The 23,715-nt window shown below is 37.3% G+C and overlaps 1 protein-coding gene across 13 annotated transcripts in view; it reads left to right on the forward strand.

The window, feature by feature from the left end:
* The first annotated feature begins 246 nt into the window (after positions 1–246).
* The window catches only part of LOC135210754 (dnaJ homolog subfamily C member 5-like), a 72,505-nt gene continuing 49,036 nt past the window's right edge, over positions 247–23,715 (forward strand). For 6 of the 13 annotated variants that reach the window (XR_010313571.1, XM_064243589.1, XM_064243592.1 and 3 more), the window contains exons 1-5: positions 10,748–10,902; positions 14,453–14,591; positions 16,930–17,082; positions 18,504–18,635; positions 19,932–19,949. Coding sequence is in view for 11 of the 13 variants with exons in the window: in XM_064243589.1 (XP_064099659.1) it covers positions 10,874–10,902; positions 14,453–14,591; positions 16,930–17,082; positions 18,504–18,635; positions 19,932–19,949 (471 nt within the window). In the remaining 2 variants the exon portion in view is untranslated. Of the gene's footprint in view, positions 400–10,747; positions 10,903–14,452; positions 14,592–16,929; positions 17,083–18,503; positions 18,636–19,931; positions 19,950–23,715 lie in introns of those variants that run through there. The other 7 variants (XR_010313572.1, XM_064243590.1, XM_064243591.1 and 4 more) reach the window with 4 other exon arrangements.

The raw sequence follows: 23,715 nt of genomic DNA on the forward strand, positions 1-23,715 counted from the left end.
GAATTATTAATCCATGCGAATTGGGCGAATTTATACGAATTTGTGAATAATGCGATATCAGGGGATTCAACGGGAAAAAAATGCTGGTGCTTCGCACCCATATCGAACCAAACCGCCGTAAATCCGAAGAAGTTTTTTTTTCGGGGGGTTGCTAAAGGGCTTATGAGTGAATTATGAATCGATGTAAATAGCGCGAATGTAGACCAATGTTGTATAAAGCTATATAAAGGGAGAATTAAGATGAATGGTGGGGGGGAGGCGCAACGTGGCCGTCACTTGTTTTACTGCACTATCGAACCGCTGAGGACGAGCAGCAGACGTCGAGTGTGTGTTGTTATGACTTGACCCCGGAGTATCCTCCGCGCTTCAAATCGACGAAATGGACAGGCGGAAGCTCTCGTAAGACTCCCTTCTTCTCATTTACACTCTCTTTGACCTGATATTCCTTCCCGTTACCGTTAAAATGGCCGCCTGGGCCCCGTCTGCCTCCCCCAAAACACGAGAGGGGTTATTGTTGTCATTTTTGTTGTTATTGATTTGCCAAGACTTAGCGTATGACTTCCTTTTTTATTATAACTTGAGGGTTGTGATGTGGACGTCGTTTGAAACGGTTATATTTCTCGTCTTTCACTCTGCGTGAAGGACTGTGTTTGGGCGTGTTGTCATTGTTTGCTATTGATTTGCTAGGACTCTATAACCTGTCACTTCCTTTTCCTAAGTTTGAAGTTTGCGATGTCGTGGACCCCGATTTGAATTTTTGTTTTTAATCCTTCGCTTCCTATGTGAAGGACTGTGATGCTGCCTTCACTCTCTTTTTATTCTTCATGAGCTATTTTTTCTGCCCTTCCGGGCAATATTTCACCTAGGGGCTGACCCACTTAATGCTTTAAGTGGGTTCATCGTAGGCCTGTGGTGTTTGTCAGCGTGAGGATTTAATGTAGCCTATTTGTTTAATTGGATTCATTTAAGGCCTGTTAACGTACCATACGATTGGTTAGTTTGGTTAGTATAAAGGTAGTAGTGCCTGTGGTTTTTTCATATGGGGTAAACAACCGAGTGGATGAGCTGCGGCCACCTTAACTGTGTTCGGACCCACCTTCAGAAAAAGTACTTTAACATGTCCTGACATTGGAGATGGGCACCAGTCACAAGTCTCATAGTATATCGAGGTGTTGCTCCCACGACCTATGACTCGTGATTGGTGCCCAGCTCTGGTGTCAGGACGTGTTAAAGTACTTTTTCTGAAGGTGGGTCTGAACATGTTTAAGGTGGCCACAGCTAGTCCACTCGCTTGTTTACCCTGATTTAGCCTAAAGAAAACTGTCTAAGCTTAACCTAGTGGCCTAACCTTGGCTAACCTAATGTAGGGTTACTTTCATCACAACAATCAGAACACGGTCACTGTCCACGTCGTTTTTAAGTAAACAACTGTTTTGGTAGAAGACGACGACGAAGCGTGCACTAGATAATCATTTAAATAAAAAGTAAAACATCAATATTTTACAAATTTATGATGATTAATTTGAAAATATTCGTTATTGAAAAAGTAACTCGATTCTGACTCAAATTTAAGTAATTATTTTTCGGAATTAGAACGTTCTTTCAAGTCCTATATTATGACGTCACGACATCTTGACTTTCGTACCTATTGTAGATGAATTGCTATACTCAACTTTTTTGCAGAACAGTTTACCAGTTATTCATGCAGATTGTTATCAGCTATTCATGTAATTGCTATAATCGAAATGCGCATATATATCTATTATTTACTTTTTGGATATATGAAGATGTTTTACTGCCGGATTACTGCCGTAGTGTGACTCAATCGCTTTCGGTCCCTGGGCCTCTGTCTGTTTTCGCACCATAAGAAATTAATGGGGCCGAATTTGCAATGACCAGAAAGTCGTTAAAAGAGGAAAGTTAGCATTGAGGGGCATATGTTTTGATTGAGAAAAATACAAATCTATTCAATAGCTAGCTTATAAAAAATATTTGATTACAAAAAACTTGATTGACAACTAAGCAGCATACCTACTATGGGTTTCAGAGAGTGCAAGCATGTTTTTTGGCAATATTTCTGTAACGAACCCTCGTATCAGAACGAGATTTTGCTATAGTTCATTACACCCAGTGCTATAATTTATGAGGGTATCGTGAATCACTAATCGTAAAGAATAACAACACTTGACCTTGTACCAAGAGACAAATACTCCATTATCCAGAAACACGCGTAAAAAGCTCCACTTACCCTCCCCCCCTCCACCGCCACCCCTTTCCTTCTTCCTTCCTTCGCCTTCCTTTCTCTCTCTCTCTCTCTCTCTCTCTCTCTCTCTCTGTTGCCAATTGGTATGTGTTCACCCTCCAAACTGGGTATAAGACTTAAACAAAATGTGGAAATTGGTGAAATTAGCCTATGTATTGAAAGTATATATACATAAATATTAAAGGCATTTTTTAATTTTTCATTATTTCATTACTATGACAACTAGAATTCATGGAAACAGTTTATAATAATGCATCAACGTATGTGTGAAGCTCCACTAATGTGGCAACAATGATTTTGCCATTCTTAGCATGCAAACATTAAAGGTTACATTTATTTCTGGCATACGGTTTTATTTATCAAAATACACTACGTAGAGACTTAAATCAATGAAAAGTGCTAGCAAAAAAAAAAAAAAAACATTATAATCCACTTATCCGTAGTCTGTTCCACTATGGTTTTCGGCAACCATATGTACGACAAGGTTAGAAACATTGGATTGTACTATCTACTTCAGAAATATCTCTAATATTTCGGGGTAATTTGGTTGCAAGAAAGGGGTAATAGACATGAATTAAATAAACATTTTTAAATAACAAAGTAAAGTTGAACTAAATAATGAGTAAAGTAAACAATTAAGGGAATAAAACTTTGCAGCGTCGTCGTCTGCTGCTCGTAACTGTTTGTGGAGTGAGCGCTTAGGAACCAGGAAAAGCAACGTGGTTCAAGTGCAATGTGGAGTGAATTAAGACCAAAATGTCTATAATAACAATCAAATAAGCACTGTGGAGTTTCAGTTGTGATGGCAGCTTATAAGGATAAAACCACCGATTACAAGGTAAAAATGAATTCAGTTCAAACCATGACACCGGGAATAACAAGTTTCATACTTTCACTAATATAGGCAACAAAATGTTGTTTTATTGTGCTGATTACAACTGCAATCTTGAGTAAGCTCAATAAACGTTACATATATACGCTAACATTGTTCAAATGAGTGACCAGACCCGTCCAGCCACATGATCGCTGCCATATTGGATTTCAAAACTGCCTTGAAAACATATTTTACGAAGAGCGTAACATGCTTATTTTAGTTCGTATGGGGCTTTCATATATCACATTATGTTGACGAAACTTCAATCTTTTGAAGGGTATGAGTAGAGTTGATTTTATATTCTTGTTTCACCAATTAAATATCGAGTGAATAAGACCCGGCCAGCGTGATGATGGTTGATCGTCCATGATTGTTTACCCTGACCCCGCACGGACTGCAAGGAACGGTCCAGTGAATACGAAAGCCGCTAGGAGTTGGGGCTTCCAATGCATTTCGCTGTGTTTATTACTAGTCCCTGGGGGTTAATTACAGTTGACCCCCCAAAAATAACGGTAAATTCTTAATAAGCAACCCAAATACTATAGGAAACTGTAATTTCCATAGAAATACCCGACATGGAGCTGTAACCTAGATCTACCCTAAAGTGTAAGTATTTTTTTTTTTTTTTTTTTTAATACAAAATACAAGGTTGAAATAGGTAGGTCTAGGTTAGGCTAGTCATAATTCTTCCCACAGACTTTGGCTAGGTAGTAGTTGTTTGTGGTAATCTGACATATGGTAGACTATAATTAATTCATAGCAGCCGTGCATCTGGTGCCCAGCCCCGTCCCTTACGACGTTCCTGATTGGCTGTTGATCAGCCAACCACAGAGCAGGAAAGTTGCAAACTCTCTGGATATGAGAGGATGATAGTGGTAATGGTAGTGATGATAATGACGTCTAATTTTTCTTTTTTCCCCCGAAGACTACTATCAAGTGATTGTGATCATGATGACAGTGTCATCAACTGGTCACGTGACCAGGATGTGACAACATAAAGATAAAAGAGAGTGAGAGAGATTAATTTTCTTAATATCTTGCTTGTTATTTTCACATTGATAGCCCTGCCTCTAATTTTTTGGTAGCATTGTCATCCATGGCATTTAAGTCCCTATACTGTATGAAACACAAGACGATAAATGATGAAATGCACTGCGATGTCTTGTAAGGAATGAAAGAATATATTTTATCATAAAATTTTGTTTATTACACTACATATTTTAGCATTGAGTTTACTGAAGCTCATAATTCATATATCCTTAAAATTCTTAAATTAATTGTCTTGACAATGTTTAGTGATGAAATTGGTTAACACTACTTTTCTTCCGGTAAAACTGAGATGTAATGAAAGTTATAACTTTTGAAAGACATTTTTGTCAGAAAAGGTGGGAATGGAGATTCTCACTGTATGACGTTTTGAGAGACGCAGACTAGTTTGCAACTTTCTGTGGTTGGCTGATCAACAGCCAATCAGGAATGTCATAAGGGACAGGGCTGGGCACCAGATGCATGGCTGCTGTGAATTAATTATAGCCACATTTATTTTCATTTCAGTTTACCCTTGATATCAGACTAAACTAGCCTGTTATGATACTCTCTTCAGGTATACTCTCTTCAGAAAGTGTCTTGGTTCGGCATGATTACCTTTTCAAAATTTAGTTTAGGCCTGGGCTGTGTATCTTATCATAGATCAAATGCTGTTTAGTAGTTTTAGGCCTATTCGGACACTTGGGCAGAAGCTTACAATGAAGCAGTGCGTGTGTCAAAGTTGTTGTTTTGCATGGTCTTACATTCTGACATACAAGCAGTTTCATACAAATATGGAAGTGGGTTAGAAAACTGAATGTAGGAATAAAATGGAAAGGGCCAGAGTATCCCTGTTTATTATATTACGGTATTAAGTTAGGCTACCCTTCCCTTATACTCTGTAAATAGTAAACATGGTTCTTCCTGTTGGTTGAATATTGGTGCATACTTATTAATAGCCATGTGTGTTGTGCTGCATATATTTTTATGCTTAATAGTTCATGTATGGGGGAATGCCTGATGTTTCCATTAGTGAAGAGGGTTGGGGTATATCAGAAAAACAATGGGAAAGTCCTTGTGGTCCAGATCAGACGATGTTGTTACCAGGAAATGGAGGTGGAGTGGTTACAGTAGAGTTGCATAGGATTCTGATTGAAGTATTGTTGCTGCTAAAGCCTGTTGATGATACTCTTTGTATCACATAGAACATCAATTTAAGGATGGTCAGCAAAGACAGTAAGTACCATTGATCCTTCCCTAGACCTGCCCAAATCTGGGCATTACATGTAGGAGTTTGGCAGCACCGTGTTTGTTGATATGGGTATCCTTGTACGTATTGTCATCAGTGTTGGCAGTGGGTGACATTCCAGAAGTATAGGAAAGAAACCTCAGACCCTGCAAATTTGACTGCAACAGCCTCTTTACTGTTCAGTCTATACCAGCAGATATACTATCCTAGGGTTTACTTCAGTTATAGACTACCAACTTGAGGGGGCTGTTTCAAAGATTGCCAGATGGGAATAGAGGAACCAATAGCATGTTAACTGACATAAGCATTGAAATATTTTTGGGTGGTTGTTTAACTTACAGGGGTCACTGCCATGTTAGAATAGATAGGGAGAAAATATCAGATTTGGTAATCGGTAGAAATTGTCGCATGCAACAACTGCAAGGCTCATTCCCTATGGTTGTCCAAGACAAGCTGCTTCCCCTCTTTGCTCTTGATTACCACCGCCCCATTATTCAGGAACCTCCATTGGTATTACCTGTTTACAACTGGCAAAAGAAAAAAAAAACTATATGATCATTATCCCTGACCAAATTGTGTTCAGAAGGATAAGCAGTTGCATTGTTGTGAAGTAAGAGAGCCTTTACCCATTCACAAGGAATAGTATAAAAAATCTCTTTGCTAGCAAGAAGATTTTCCAGAAATGGTTGTAAAACTTGTCTTTAATTTTGTTGGCTGTAAACCAAACTTTTTAGGAGTGATGAATCCCAGAAAGCCTATCGCTCACTCCAAAAGAACCTGTTGGCGGGCTTAATTACCATCCAACCACTGCAGGCTTCAGCTTGAGTGTACCTGAGGAGTTAGCATAGTACAAAGCGGGCACATTTTGTTTGCTAAACTTTTGATTTGGTTTCTTCTCAACTCATCAACCAGAGTATTATTAGTCATAGCATTGAGAAAGATCTGAGTTTTTGTTGTAATAGATTTGTGATCTGACAAGCAAATGCTCATTGGCAAATTTCAGGTAAATCTGAAACTTGTCAATACTTTGCTCTGTAAAGTCCTAAGGTTTATTGTGAGTCCTATGGATAGTAAGGCCATACCAACCAAAGTTTGAATTGAAAGAGCCAACCTTCAGAGGCCTTGAAACCTGTGAGGTTTTGCAGCTGTTTATGTGTAGGTGTCCAGAAGTTCAAAGGACTAATGAGAGATCATGAAAGGAATTTATACCTTATTAGTAAGGTCATGGGTTGAGGTGATCCAATAAGGAAGTAAGGATTACTTAGCTCCAGCTCCACATAGCATACAAATTAGTAGCCCCAGAAGATCATGTAGTTGGAGGGTGACCGACTTTAAGAAGAGGAAGATGATGATTCAGTATCTCAAGTGCATTGGGGGAAGTTGTTGTAACTAACTTGACCTACAACCATGAGGTGACCAACAGAAAAATTGGGGCAGACATGTTTGTGGTAGATCTTTCATATGAATACAGACATGGGTACAATGATATTTTCATGTTCATTTAAAGGTCTGGAAGGTGGACAGCAGTTGTAACTTTGTGACCTCTGACCATCAATTTTGATGTCTGCATGTCAGAGATAGTGCTACAAATATGACAAATTTTCAATCAATTTGTATATTCCATAGCTAACAAACCTGAGGTCTTAACAATAGGATAATCATCAAGCACCAGCTGGAAACCGGTTAAAAAGCAATCAAGGATTGTAAAGCAAGGAATCTGTGGTATGTGGCAACTCATGTGTATACAAGGTGGAAGCTGGTCACCGACCTGGATATGAGAGGGGCGGCTAGAGGTGGGCAGTTAATGTTACTACCACAGGGTTGTTAGCTATGAAAAATGCAAATTTATTAAACATTTGTCATTTATTCATAGGCAGAACAAACCTTCAGTCTTAACAATAGGATAGACTTTTACTGGGAGGGAGGTACAAGTACCCTGAACTGGCTGGGTGTTCAGCCCACCTGACCACCCTTCCTAGAATATTGAGTTCTAAAGGAGGGGGCCTGAGCCTGTGAGAGAATAGATAAACAAGTGTCTAAATATTCAGCCTGCAGCTATTAAACATAATGAGACTCCTCCCTCCTCTTGTCAGAGAGAGAAGTAAGTGCTACTGAGCAGGAGATTTGTTTATTGTATAGGAGCAAACCAAATAACTGCAATCAGTACTGGTTGCCAAGCTCACCTGTATCTGACCAGTTCCAGCTTATAGCATGTCTTATTCTTCAACCCGCCTGTAGGAAGAAGAAAGGAAAAAAGAGAAAGGAGACCAGTCAACTCACTCATTCTCTCTTCCACACAATCATCTTAGGTAAGATAGTGCAAACTGTCCTGCCAGGGCCATTGGATGAGCTACAAAACTTGTTGGGCAGCCACCACCAGACCCAAGGAAAAAGTGTCCTAGGACTTGTGGGCAATGTCTTTCAGGAAAAGGAAGTGAACGTGGTCTGCCAAAGCCAGGAACCAGCATTCAAAATCCTATGAACAGACAAGTTCTTAAATGCCAGAGAGGAACTCATTCCTCGGATATTATGTGCTCCAGCACATACAGACTCTGTGACAGAACTATAAGGTGAGGAGTATGCCTGCTTAATCAACTCACACAGCCAGTGAAATGGTGTTCCTGGACACCTCCATTCTGGACCAGTCGGTGCTAACAAAATGTCTATGACACCTAGGCCTTAGGTGATGGGTCCTTTTTAAATAGCAGTGTAGAGCTCTGATAGGACAAAGCAAAAACTCTTGCGGATCATTGTCCACAAACTCATTCAGGGAGGGAATTGAAAACGAGGCAAATCTGCCATCATGAACTGTGGAATTTTGGGTCTTGGCCATGAATTCCGAGCCACCGACCCCCAACCCCTTGTGTATTTAGTGTCATAACTCGGGGCACGAAGTTCTCCAACTCTTTTCAAGGAAGCCAAGGTCAACAGGAAAACTGTCTTTAGAGTCAGATTCCTGACTGACGATCGACGTGGTGGCTCGAATGGAGCTCAAGTGAGACTACTCAGGACCAGAGGAAGATCCCACGTTGGAGGTTAAGTTCTCTTGGTGAACAGGATTGTTTGAAACTCCTGAACTATATAAAGATTTCCCAGGATTAAGAGATGGCCATGCCCTTCAGGGGCAGGACCAACCCAAAGGCAGCCCTATACCCCCTGACAGCCGAGATGAAAAATCTTTCTTGTTTCTGAGAAAGATTAGAAAATCCACTGTCCGCTAAACTGAAGTTCCCAGTGGAGAGAAACCCCGTCGACGACCCCAATCACAGTAGACTGTCTGCTTGCCCTGGTAAACTGCTGACGAAGACCTCCTGAGATAGTTGGACATCTGGCGGTGAAGCAATAGAGACCCTACCTGGTGGAATCTTTCCACATGAGTCTGGTAAAGGAGGTTGTGCCATTGGGAGAATTTCTCTCGGAACCACTGACAGAAGAGACAAAAGGCTAATAAGAAATACTAGTGTTTTTAGTGACTTCCAATTGTGTATGATGGCAAATGGAAACAACAGTGACTTCTCAACTCCCTTTTGAAAAGTCCTTGTAGTTTTAAGGTGATCCCTTACAGCTCTCACAGGATGTAGAAGCCAGTCACCCTCACTCTGGGTCTGTCCAACATTGGTTTGAAGAGGAAGAATAGTAGGAAGATATATATTATCCAGATTATCCCAAGGAACCATGAAGAGGATACTTATCTATATCACAGACCTTGGGGTACAGAAACACTCGTCTATATCACAGAAACTTGGGGGGACACACATCACAGGCACACACACACACTACACACACACCACACAACACAACAACACACACACACACACACACACACACACACACACACACACACACACACACACACACACACACACACACACACACACACTTACTTGTCTGCTCAATGTATCTGCCACCATGTTGTGTTTCCCTTTAGCAGTGCTTGGGATCAGCATGACATTGTGATCTTTTGCCACGTGAGGATGTCATATTGCCAGCTGCCACGTGCCAATTTGTTTTGCTGTAATCCACTGTGATACAGTTGTTGGCGGGACTGAGGTCATATGAAGGACAGAAGAGCATTCTACACTGCACTTTTTTTCTAGGAGAATGATGTCTTGGATTGCAAAGTCTGAGTTGGTACTTTACCCTCCTTTGAGGCATCCATGAACACCTAACAGGTCTCGGGTAAGAGACAAGAGAGGGATGCCTGTTCTTGTAGTCTTTCAAACACTCTTAAGATTGCTAGGGTGTGGCCAGGAAAAGAATACATTGCCAGATCTATTTATTCTTATAATAACTCTTATAATAGGATAATGTGTTCAATTCATAAGAATCTTGTGTGGGTGGTTTGGCAGGAATTGGCTCTTCAAGCTGGGTGATTATTGTCTGTATTCCATTTTAGCAGTTCATCGGATATGATATGGAATTGTATTTTTTTCAGTGCCCATGCAGGTTGAATAAAATGGGATTGTATTTTTGTCAGTGCCTATGCAGGTTGAATATTTACTTTAAATGATTCAAAATATTTTTTAAAAATTTTCCTTAGGGAGGCTCTATGAGGCAAAACTTTTAGAAAGATTATGAATTCAGTTAGTTATGCCCTCAAATAAGGTTATAAAAACCTTATGTAGAAGTATTAATATAAAAACTGGCTGGCTGATTTACAGCAGGCCATTGTCTTGTTGAGTTCCTTACTTACCAACCCATGCAAGGGCTTAAAACCAGCACCAGGTTCTGGATATCTTTCCACATAAACTAGGATGGCGATGCCACTGGTTGTTTCAGCAATCCCAGTATAGATATGTATCACTAGTTTTAATAGCTACACAAGTCTTGCGTGAATCCTCAAATGGAATGGCCTTGTAAATCTCTCTCTCTCTCTCTCTCTCTCTCTCTCTCTCTCTCTCTCTCTCTCTCTCTCTCTCTCTCTCTCTCTCTCTCTCAGTACTGTATTATGTTAGCTCTTGTTCATGCCTTCAGTGGGTTCTCTCATTACAAAGGATTATTATTGAATTACATGTTGATTATGGTTAGTTTACTCTAGTAGATGATCTGATTCATGTGATTGATTGATGAAAATTGTTTCAGCATTTTAGTGCATCCAGATAAATGAGTTTGATTACATAATTAGAGCTTTGATTCTTCTCATCAGAATGCAGTAATGGACAATGCAGTACTTTTCATTCATATGTATGTGGTGGTTGCTTGAGATTTCCCCTAAAATTTTTGCCACCATGTTAATTTCTTAGCTTGTGTTTTATTTGAAAAAGTCATTGGCAATTAATTGTTTAGCCTGAGGCATCTGGCATGTTGAGGCAACAGGTCTTGTGAGCATGAGTAATCAGAATGAGCTCCTTTTCTCCACCCAGTCACAGGAGGATTGTGTTGGTGTGTGTGTGTGTGTGCAAGTGCAGTGAGAGATTTGATACTGTGAAGGTTATGGGCATCCGTTAACCAGAGTCTGGAAATGGAGTCTGATCCTTTGTTAAATCACAAGTACAGTGAATTTTTGTTTTGTTTTTTTGTATTGGTGTATTTTTTGTTTTGCTGGTTTCATTAATTTTGTTAATGCGGGCCCACTGTGTACAAAAATACAACGTTCCTTATATTTTTCTTTTGTATACTGCACACACTTTCAGGAACAAGAGAGAGAGAAAAAGCCATTATTGACTGTGTGCATACATGTACAAGTACATATACCAGTTAGTGGTAAACAAACTTGAATACATACTATATTGAATAGGGGATGCAAAGCTAATGAAAAATTTTATAAAATTCAAATGTGAAACATTTTATAGCTTTTTAAATATTGAGTGATTAAATAATGTTCAGATAAATTTGTGTTTCAAAGTGAACAATATCATCAGAGATAGATATGCACCTAGATAAGAGTCGGTTTTAGATAACTGTGTTTACAGGTGCCAGATTAGTGGACTTGTTGAAAAGGTATCGAGTAGTATGTAGTGTATTGGATTCATTCCAACTTTGTTTTTCTAAGCAGCAAATTCAGTCTTAAAAGTTTTTTTTTTTTTTTTCAAACTATGTACTAAGTTAAAGGCAACAGTTGTATAATAAGAAGCTAGTGAAAAGCAAAGATCTCTTATGATCTTAGCAATGAGTGGAAGATAAGACTCAGCCTTTGATAAGAGGTGTTGTTTACATTTGTAATAACTGTAGATAACAGGTAGGTAAGGTAAGCTAGATGATGACAGTGAGAACTGTATGAAAAATGTCTTATAATTCATGTGCGTCTGCACAATTAACGGTGCCATTACTTTGATGAATGGTATTTGATTATCAAAGCTGACTGTTGTAAAATTAAAAATCTAGTGGAAAATCTGTTGTAAAGAAAGGATGGTTTAACCACAGAAATATTCATTTCTCCCCTGTTAGTACTAGACAAATTGACATAAAAAGGTCTTTGAAAGGCTTCCCATTAGCTACCTAAACCACTAAAGGATTGATCACGATGACCTGCATCCTATGGAAAATCATGGTTCATGAACCATTGACTCCATTACACGCAAGTACAGTATATTAGCTCTCTTATCCCCTTCTGCTTAACTGCCCTATCTTACTGCACCTAGTTAATCTAGGCTATTCTAGGGTAAAATGTGAGATTCCCATAACTCAGCCAGGCAAAACTGTTGAAGTAGTGCTCTCTATGAATATTTTGATATGGAACTATAGTAAAAAGCTGAACGGTGTATTTAACTTTAGTTGGAGGACATTCTGGGGAAGGGATAGTTGGGGGTCATACATGGGAAGAGAGCGTTATCCGACATATATCTGTCCCTAATCAGATTAAGTCATTGTGAGAGGGCTTAGTAAAGTTTTTAAAATAGAAGCTGTCTAAGTGAAGACATAAGCAGTGGGGAAAGGCACTGACCAGAAATGAAGAACACATATGCCCAACCTCACAAAGGGAGAATGTTTACAACAATGATGAACCAATTGTCTCACTGTAGTTTCGAACAGCAGCAAATTGCATCATTAGCTCATAGATACGATTAGAATTGTGTTAGAGTAATGGCTTACATGTCTATCTTTAAAATTGTTAGCATAAACATGAACCATCATAGGCTATCCATGTTTAATAACTGGTTTGTGGTACTGACGAAGATTGGGTGATGAAAGAATAATGAGTATCCTACTAATTTATTATGGGAGTATATTCCTATTTTCTCAATAACTGTCCTGGTCTACCAGATCCCATCTGGATTGCCTGACATGCCATTAGGGATTGACTTATGTCACCTAGTATACTCTTCCCATTAACACCCACCAGATTAGGGTATCAGTAAATATAGTAATACTTTAAATGGTTTTATTTTTTTTATTGTTACTTTCTAAATAACAGTCGCTTACTACTGTAGTTTGTGTTAAAATTTTCACTACACAATTTGTCAAGTGTCAAGACATGACTAATTATCAGCTGATCCCTTGCCACACATATACCATCTGGTGTACAAAGGAATAAGTACCTTGCAGGTATTTTGGTGGACATAGGCTATATTAATGAACTTAGGAAAACTTGTTCCTGGCAAAAAATGCATGTATTTACTTGTCACTGTGTTTTGTCTTCATATATCATTTGAGTAGCTTGGATTACCGGTCAGCCTAACTTTCCTGTGTGTGCGTATATGTCATGAAGCTCTGCACTTTGATTTCATGGTGGAACTGCCATACTCTCTGCAAGAAAGAAGTGTCCAAGAACACATAACATATCCTTCTGGCTACAAAAGGCTATCAGAATTTCTTACCATTCTTCTTCTAATGTAGATGACAGCTCAGTTTGACGTAGAGCTCATGATGTTGGGTTTCGGCCCCTCCATTGCTTTTTCAAAATATCTGTTTGTTCTAAGGGTCTTCATTATTGATTTTGCCAATGATTCTGCTCTGTGTCCATTCTCCTCTCCAATTCCCATAAGTTGATTGTATTCAGTCTTGGCAGAAGCACCATTAAGTATTGTCCAACACAACATAACAAGAAAGGGATTCAAAGCACTGACAGGAAGTACTTATCAGTGCAAGAGGTAGGGGATAAGGTCACAAACACCAGAGTAAAACTTGAGAGGTTGTTAGTGTGTACTATGTTGTCTTCACAAATGTAACTGATTTGTTCTTGCGTGAGAGGGCTATCTTGGCTCATAGGGTAGTAGGATCTTCAGTTTTTCCAAATATTTATTTTTGCTCATTTAGAAGTGAAGATAAGTTCTTTTTAAGGGTATGATTTACCTCTGGTTTGAATATAAGAATGATGAATGGGATGACACATTCAGTAGTTTAGTTTTAGTACCCCACACTTGGGGAATAACTAAATTTTCCAGCCAGTTTGTAAGAAAATCTTTGTCCCAAAGATTTCATTAATATAACTCAATATTTACCTTATAAAATATCATTGAGTGTAATTAGTCATCAGTGATTGCTTCACTCCTTTTATTATCAGTGTTTGTTAATTTTCACTATAGAAAATTTATAGTAACTAGGGCTTTAAAGTTATGAATAAGACACAAAATTAAAGAAGTTATTAATTTAGCTTGTTTATGCACACAGTGATTTAATGTTGCAAGAATAGTTTACCTGTAGGTGAAATTTTGTTGAGTAATATACAGGTTTGTACAGCAAATATTGGAGAGTTAACCTCTCTACATTTTGTGAGGATTCTTTGATGACTTGTCCTTCATAAGCTTTGTTGGATGGTATTTTAACACATTGTTTTTTGCTTGGTCTCATAAAGCATTTGGAAAATCTTCAAAAATGATTTGAATTCATTGGATTGTATAAATTTTTGTTTTAAAGTCATTTACTCTACTGTATTTTTAAGTTGATATACAGTCTGTTGTTGGGTGATTAAAGAGTACGTACATATAAATCTTTGTTGAAGAGGATTTCAATATTGTATCCTGTGGCTGAATGCCTTATGTGAATGTAAAACTTTGCTGTAATAGGTGCTATATATTTAAAGTATTTCAGGAGAGGCTTATATTTTCAGAGCTATTCATTATCTTAATCTTGTTTCAGATTATTTTTGTTCTTTTTTCAGGACGACAGGAGATTCTCTGTATGAGACTTTGGGACTACAGAAAGAGTCTACTACAGAGGAAATCAAAAAGACGTATAGGAAATTAGCGTTAAAATATCACCCTGATAAAAATCCTAACAATCCTGAAGCTGCTGAAAAGGTAGGTTATGGTGGCTGTACATTATTTTGTTTCCTGAAATGTCTTGGACAAACATTTAAAAAAGATTATGGCAAGTATCTGTGGTAATTGAAGTCAAAATCCTTTTGAATGTTAGGCTGGCCTAATTCATTGCAGTCTAACTACCTGTAATGATGACTGGTTGTAATTCGTGATAAATGTACTACCCAGGAGCCAGGTATCTATACTTCTCATCATCCTTATGAAAATAAAGAAATCTCACATGCAGGCAAGGGAAACTTCTTTGAAAGTGTTTGAGCCCAGTCTTCAAGGGGATTACTGATCTGCTGCTGCAAGGAATTGTCTTGCTCAATGCCTGCATTGGTTAAGCTTCAAGTCCATGATCAGGTCACTATACCAGCAATTCAAGTGTTTGTGGCCCCTCTTTGCCTGGTATGAGTATGCATCGTAAGCCAGGTTTTAGCTGGTCACATCTAACCTGACTTGTAACATCCGGGAGTTGGTGGCTGCAGTAGCATCTGCCCTAATCTGTAACTTTTTGGTGTCAAACGCTGTGTTCATGGTCGTGACATCTGGCCTGCTAGGTTTGGGCACTGGTGGTCATGGTTGTGGCTGGATCTTCCTTTGCTGTCCACAGATCCTGACAGCAAAATCATAGCTGTAGCTTTCTAGCCAATGATTTCTGGTGGCTGGCCTCTCAGGCAGTTTCTGTACTAATGGTCATAACTATGCTGGTTAGAAAGCAGTCTAGATTAGATTTGTATGTGCTGTGCTTGAACAGTTTCTCCGTGCTCTTGCCTTCACTAGGCTTGTCTGTTGTAGTTAACAAGATAGCCGAAGATTTCATACACTCCTTTACCCCGTAGGGGGTTAGTACTGTCACTGCACCTTGTGCGGTGCACTATTGGCATAACTTTAGGTTCTTTGCAGCGTCCCTTCAGCCCCTAGCTGCAACCCTTTATTTCCTTTATGAAACTCAATTTCAGTGTTATATAGGTGGAGTTTGATTTCTTGGTTGTTTAACCACTTTTAGTCTGTTAGAAAGTGATTGCTTTTGTTTTATAAGTTGAAAAATGAAATCCAACTGAATACGCCCAATTACTTATACTATTTGTGATGGCAGTATTGAGGACTCTTCGGGCATGTCTCAAGGTGCTACTCGTGTCGTATATGGCAAAGTGATCAACATATAAGCTATTTTTAACTCCATTTGGTAATGTCATTCATTGCCAAGGCAAACAAGTACATCACAGGAAAAAAAAAGTATTCTGAATAGGAATTTTCTACTCGTATTTGGAAAGTCGTATCCATAAGAAAGTTTTTAATGAAAATTTACAGGTGACCCTGCAACCCTACTGAGAGAAGTTTACACTTAGAAAAACTGGAAAAGAAAAGGAAAAGAAAAACTGGAATAACTAAAGGAAAAGAACAGTATGAAACCTGAAAAGAAATTTTTATTATGTCTTGAGTGTTTGATTTAAAGGCAGTCTGTTAAGAGTATCAGAGGCTTTCTACCGTTCTTCTGTTTGTCATACAAAACGCTATAGTGGCTGTAACATTTGAAGATCACTGTTGGGTTTCATATTTCAGAACCCAATTATAGTAGCATGATTTGATCATTTAAAATATATATATATACTGTAGATGATTTTTTTTAGATGATCAGATTTACAGAAAAATGAAATATACATAAATAGCTGATCAGAGATAGCATCCTACTGTAGTTACATTAGTCTCACAGTGTCTGAAGCCTTTTGAACAGGTTTTATCGATAGCATACAAAACTAATGCCACTTGATCAGCCAGTGACATGCATAGCCTCCTACCACAGGAGTATCATTCACTGGCCCCTTTATTCATTTATGCTGTGGCCTATGAAGGAAGCTGGTTAACAATTCCTGTTTTGATCCTCATCTTTACATCTTAACCTTTCTCTCTGTGCCCTTATGAATCTTCTGGCAAGTACCATCTTAGGCAATTTTTCCATTGGTTAGTATTACCTATCTCAAATCTTAACAAGTAATAAGAACATTTATTGAGAATGTTACCTTAGACTGTGATAATATGGGGCAAAATGCTTTATCTTTGCTTTGCAACATTGATGTAGAAGAGTACCTTTGTGGTTTTAGACTGTGATTAATGACCTTGAACTGAATATGGCTAAAGCTAAAAGAGAGCCTCTTGTTTATGCCTCATTTTGTAAACTTGAGTTACTGTTAGTCACAATTTTAAAGTGGTTAATGTTAGAAGATATTGGCCTCCAGGAAGAATAAATGTTATCTGTGCATGTACATGATAATTTTATATACAGTATAATATGTATGTGTTCTGTAGTTGAAATGTATATTTTACTTTTCAGTTTAAAGAAATAAATTATGCTCATGGTATTCTAAGCGATTCCACGAAGAGAAACATATATGACAACTATGGCTCACTCGGTCTATACATTGCGGAGCAGTTTGGCGAAGAAAATGTAAACACATACTTCCTAGTGAACTCTGGATGGTGTAAAGTGAGTATTATTGTTGCTATTGCAAGTTTTTGGTAATTGTTATGTGAGGAAGGATGTTTTTAAACTTATTTACTGCCTTGACCTAGTCATTTGGGGTAACTGAAAAAAATGAGATATACATTTTATTGGTACTGAATGTGTTAACCTAAATCTATCTTATGTGCTATTGATATCTTGATTTATTTCCCAATTTTTAGTTATTTCTGCCTCGCAAATAAATTCGCATTTAATATACTGTAGTCAGATATGAAAAGCATAGATGGAAACTTTAACATCCTGATAGGACAGTGAGTTCCTAAGTACCTCCTGAAACTGGGGTTGAGATCCAGATGCCTTACAGTAAGTATTGATAGGTTACAGAATTGGTGCATAAATGAGAAATTTTGTATGGCCTAATTTTGGTGTAATGAGGTCGCCAATTCATATTTCTAGGTATGCTTAGCTTTGAAGTTGAACAGTGGTTAGGAAGAAACTCAAGGCAGTAGATCAAAATGAATTGCAGAATGTAAAGTGTACTGGTGGTTGAAAGGAAATTGCAAAGAACATTTGGAAAGTACTGTCTACATTGGGCCATGTTGAGGCACAGTATAGGGCATGTGATACTCTCAGCTTTACTTTTTTGTTGGATGCTGCCCAGTTGGTTAAGACATCATAAAGATTAAGGTTTTGCATAACTAAAACATTTTAATTGAGAATATTATTTAATTGGGAAATTAAACATAATAAACTGTCAGTTTGTGGTTCCTCTTGATACAAGGGCTCTTGTATACTTGTAAACAAATATTTTTATGTTACTTTAGTGTTAGGCGATGGTTTACCTATATGAATATTTTTCCTGGTCATATTGAGGTTGAATGCATTCTGCTTTGCCTTCAGCTTTTCCCATTTCTATATGGGGTTGCTGTTTCTAGTCATCCTTCTCCATCTTCCTCTGTTGTGTACATCTTGTTCTCTTAGACCCTTTTCCTCATGTCATTCAATAATTTATGTTTCCACCTGATCTTTGGCCTTCCCCTCCCTCTTCTGCCCTCCACCTCCATGTTAATAACCCTCTTACATACATGTTCATCTTCTTTCCTCATGACATGGCCAAACCATTTGAGATTGAATACAGTAATAGGCCATAAACTAGTCTTAACAGATTAAATTAAATTGCCAATCGTAGGTTTAGTAGTTGATATGTTTATTTAGATATCATGTTGGAAACTTTTTAAATTTTATTGTAAGTTGATTTGATATGTAGGAAGTCAGTGGATACAGTGTGGTTTATAGGATGGTCGGCCTAATCTATTTAGGAAGTCAGAATCATAGAAAAAAGGTCAAGAAGTTACTGAAAAATGCATATAATTTAATTATTGGAACTTATGCTGCTACAAATAGTTTACCATGAAATATGTTCTCATCATTTGTGTCCTTTGCAGGCACTGTTCCTGTTTTGTGGAATTATCACTGGATGCTATTTGTGTTGCTGCTTCTGTTGTTGCTGTAACTTCTGCTGTGGTAAATGCAAGCCTAGGCCACCAGATGAAACTGGGGACTATCACAACTTGAATGTAAGTACAATCATCCATCTGCTTTCTCTTTTTTTTTTTTTCCTTACCCATAGACTAGAAGCAGTTAGCTTGTAATTTTATGGGCAGGATTGTATTTATTGAGAAGAGTTAATAATTGATATAGCTTTATACTTTGATGAAAGATAGTTGCTTCTTCTGGAATTACATAGAATTGTTGTAGTGGTAGTCTAGCTTATTCATATATAATCTTGTTGCAAATTAGTACCCATAAGGATAAACAAGCTGTTAGTAAGACAACCAAGGTAAATTAGAAAAAAATGATTGCCGGAATCTAGGTAGGATAGTTTCAGCATTTGATGGACTGTATAACACCTATAGTTTCAATATTTGATGGTGGTATGATGGTATAACTAGGATATATCATTCAGATATCTGAGGTTGAATATGTTAATTACGTTTGTTTTAGCTGGTTGAATACTATTTGTGATAGTGTAGTGTGTTGTATGGTCTGTTAGTAAAAGAAATTACTTTGTGCCATGTGGAGCTGCAGAGATTTGAGGACAAAGTTCAATTTGGGTTGTTTGTAGGATTGTAGTATAGGGTGTTAATAATTGTATCAGGTAATTTAAAGTAGTTCAGATACAGAAGACTGCTCCTGAAGATAGATAAAGGTAGCAGGTTGGAAAAACAAAAATTTACCTAATACTAATATTTGTGCAGCGTTACCAATAAATATTACCTGAAGATGGTAGTGGGTATAGATATGTCATAAAAAATGTGAACAAAGGTATAAAGTGCAAGTTAGTAAAAAAAGAAGTTCTTGGAAGTTTTAAAGGTATACTATGTCAACTATATCTTGTATGTCAAGTTTGTAAGGCCAGTGTGTCGAGCATGTCTCGCTTATTCACAACGTACTCATGCCCAGTTATGTTTTAGCACAGTTTTAATTCAAGAATCTTTAACAGGACTTAAGTAATCACTGTTGAAAGGATCCTGCTCATAAAATCTGCCTTGACATCATTATTTGCTGTAAGGAAAGATAAGATCCACACTTTATGTATCACATTATTGTCACATTAAATAAGTTTTTAGTGCATTGACTTTTTGCTTTTGTTAAATTAAAAGTGATGGAATAAAATCTGTAATGAATGCTTGGATTGCCAGATTTCACAAATTATTTTGCTGTGTCAAGATTTAATTAGCAAATTGTATTATCGTATAGTTTTCCAAGGCTGTTTGTGTCTTTTGTCTGTTCGTCATTTTGAGGAGAGTGCAGCTTAGATTAAATCTGAGTGTGTTGAAGAATTTATAGCTTCATTACTTACACATTTGCAGACTGGGGCAGAGGATTTGGTAAGAATCCATTAAATACTGTATAGTAATGCATGGTTAATGTTGACTAACAATTTCTGTTGTCACGTACGGTCTTCTAAACTTGACATCGATGTGGCTTTTTAATACAGTAATTGTTTATCATCAGTGTATGTATCATAAGTGTGTGCACTTTTTTTTTTCATTCAGTAATATTCTACACAGGCCTATTTTGCCACAAGTGTAAGGGGCGGAAACTGATATCAAATTTAAAAGTGAATATTTGCACCTTTTAGCAGAACTTACTCCTTACTCAGTTGTGAGTAGTTGTAATATCTCATATTGGAGCCAGTGAGAATTTAGGTGGCATATTTTTGTAGATCAATTGAATATTATTGCTGTGCCAGATGCTGTATTATGATGGTCATATTGCTTGTTGTTTTAAATCTCTTGGAAAACAGAAGAAATAGCACAAAAAAAAGAAACTTTTTGTTTTATACTTTATCATGTGATGAGAGTAGATTTTAATGTGAATGAGTGATTTCCCCAGAGAATGTCTCAAAAGAACTGCAGCTCATGTAAAGTACCCTCTTTCAAGGGGCATCCTGTGATTTTAATGTGCTTATTATATCCTACAAGAACTTTTTAGACTCAAAAATTTATTGATTAGAGAGCTGGAGAATATTTGAATGTTTTTAAGATAAAAAATATGGAAGAAATCACCTTTTCATGAAAACAAGTCATGTGATCATCACAGCAAATGGTGCTCAACTGTAGTTATTTAATTATCACTGACTCATGAAGTACCTATTGTCCATGATCACAAGCACTTACAGCTGTATTAGGGAGAGATATGCACTTTGGGCCTCACTGCACACAGCACCAGTAGATAAAAGTAGTTTGCACCAGCAGTGATTTTGTTTTTATCGTAAAAGTTTCAGAAAATTTAAAATTTCAGGGAATGTGATTTGGTGATAGTACTCAGGGATCTCATTTTTGTGTAATATGATGTTTGTGATTGATTGATGTTTTTAGAATTCAGGTTGTGTAGAACTGGTATATTTTGTCATTGCTGAAATAGACAGATGTTAAAGTATATGTTTAGGTGTTAAAGTTTGACAGTGTTGTGATAAGATAAGATTTCTTTACTGTATCAGAATTCAAACATCCATAATGTGGAGTGTTAGTTTTATATCAAATTTTCTGATTTCATTAGGAAGAAGGCGTTGTCATCTATATGGTAAGATAACACGTCGAGAGAACCTAAGGAGCATCTTTGTATTTTCCCCATTTGACAATTAGGTGGAATGTTTCCATGTACATTTGTTATGCTATTTTCATGTGGATGTGGACTCTCTCTACATTCATAAACAGATGAAATCTGCTCTATTCTTATCACGGTGTTATGGTTTAATGTGATTTTCGAGATGTCATGAAACTGACAATTTACAAAACTTTTGTTACTAGAACTCAGGGGTGAAGGCACTGAGGACATGCTGAGTAATCCTCTATATGTAATTGCTGTGTTTTTTTTTTTTATTGCATTTTGTTCATATTCTTATGGAAGGTTAAGCCAGAGGAGATTCCGCTGAGGGGACAGTTTTTCCGGTAATTGTATTTGATTTTGGAAAGCTTTGTTCTCAGTTAGTACGGTCTTTACATGTCATCTTTTCAGACTAGTTACAATCACAATGGAATGGTGAACTATTAAGAAAGATTTTATTTAAACTTGTAATTTTCGTTACAGCATCAAGTGACATATGTACGTAATAAGTATTATTGCACTTGTGGATCTATGCCATTTACCAATGTGCTTTAGCATTCCTGTGAAAAACATCATGATTAATCTGATATGGTTAATTGATGCCAAGGAAGTGCAAAATATTCTAGTAATACATATTTAATTTAGGTATGTTAGCTATGTTATTGGTTCAAAGGTTTTGCATTTACTATGTGGCATCATTTATATTCTTTCATTCAGTTGGAATTGTAACTGCTATTGGTAAAAGGTATGATTTTATTTAACTGTCAGTTTGAGACAAAGCCTTGGTTTTACAGTTGAATATAAATGTATTGAAAGCATTTTGGAGTTATCTGGGAATTATTGTTAAAATCCAGTGTTGTAAGTTGTCTTTTTTTTTTTTGCTAGGGTCCACTTGATGCCTTAGCTTTCGAAACTTTTTTTTGCGCACCTTTTCCTTGCAATCATTGCTTCTTTGGAGCTTTCTTTGTTTTTTTTTGTTATGTCTACCTTAAATGCACGTCTGGGAAAGGTAACTCAGCTTTGTCTGTATTCAAGGTTGGATCCTTATGGTCAGAGGCAAAGTCACCTCAGTAGTATGGTTAAAACAATGGTTAAGGAACAGATTGCAGCCACTGAAAACTCTGCTAAAAGTAATTTGTTATTCAAGTAACCAGTTTCACTTATATTTAGATGAAATTTTCTGTTCTTATGAGGTAATTATTGAAATAACCTGACAGTCTTACATTACATGTATTTACCATCTAGTTCCTTCATTTACAGTACTATTCAGTTAAATTATTAGTTTTGTTTAGATTTTAGAGTGGTGTAGATATTGGTCTAAAATGATTGTGGGTGCAACCAATTCACTGGGTAACCTCAAGGAACTTTCAGTTCATCTAATTTATGTGAAGATGGTTCATGCAGTTTTTTCTTGTAAAACTGATGGGACGATGACATAATGCCTTCAGCTAGCTTAGACTTGAAGGGAATGAGAAGAAAGGGAATGGGAAGAATAATCAGTTATAACATAGAAGAATGTACTAGATTTGCCTTGTACAGTTGGAAGCAGAATTCCTAAACCTTGTTAGTGTAGGGAAGGAAATGGCCATTGAGCAGTAATCTAAAAACTTAATGCTATTTATTGAGTAAATTTGAAATGTGATTGTAGTAAGTGGTGAGTGGCGATTGGAGTGGAGGGGAACCACTTTTGTGGCTGAAATGAACATCGACCAAAATGGTAATCAAAGGAGGAGACAAAGGCTATCTTGTATCACAGACAAGGTTGTAGACAAGAGGAAGGTGCAATGTCTAGAAATGACGCACAGAATACATACCATAAATGTGAAAGTACTACTAATAGTTTTAGTAACTATAATGAAGAATCCTTCTATCAGACCAAAACACCTTGCCCTTAGTTCTTAACAGTTTGAAATGTGATCTCTCCAGTTCTTAACAGTTATATCGTGACCACTCCAAGGCAAGAAAAGTATTCTGAATGTCTGTAGTGCTATTGGGAACAACATTGCTGTGATCCTTATTTTATGTTCCTAAGATTATAGTCAGTAAATCAATGAAAAGGCAGTTTAAAGGAGTACATTTGACAGAGAATGGTAGTGAGTTGAAGGAAAAGAGCTTGTGTCAAATCGGCTAAAAGCATGAACAAACAAGGCATAGTGAAGGTCAGCAGAAAAATTCAAGTGGACAGATGTTGCATCATCAGTAATGAAGGAAATTGAGAAATGATTTTACAAAGGAATAGTAAACCCGTGAGCTAGGAGATTAGCTACCAGTCTTATGTTTTTAAGTTGCTTGAAGTCAGTAAGTCTTATGTAAGCCAAGGTTTGAAATACCACATTAATGCAACAGTTTGTATGATAGAAGACAACTTTTTTCAGTGTGAAAGATCCAATGGGTGTCTGTTTGCTCACTCCATATGATACAATTTTGCCTTTAAGAATTGTATTGTACATGAATGCAAAAATTTAAGAAATCCCAGAGGAATGGAGTGATCATTCATGGCGCAAAACTTTTCTCAAAAATTTTTCCAGGTGGCAGGAAACAGAT

Source organism: Macrobrachium nipponense, chromosome 4, assembly GCF_015104395.2.
Source record: "Macrobrachium nipponense isolate FS-2020 chromosome 4, ASM1510439v2, whole genome shotgun sequence".
Classification (NCBI taxonomy): Eukaryota; Metazoa; Arthropoda; class Malacostraca; order Decapoda; family Palaemonidae; genus Macrobrachium; species Macrobrachium nipponense.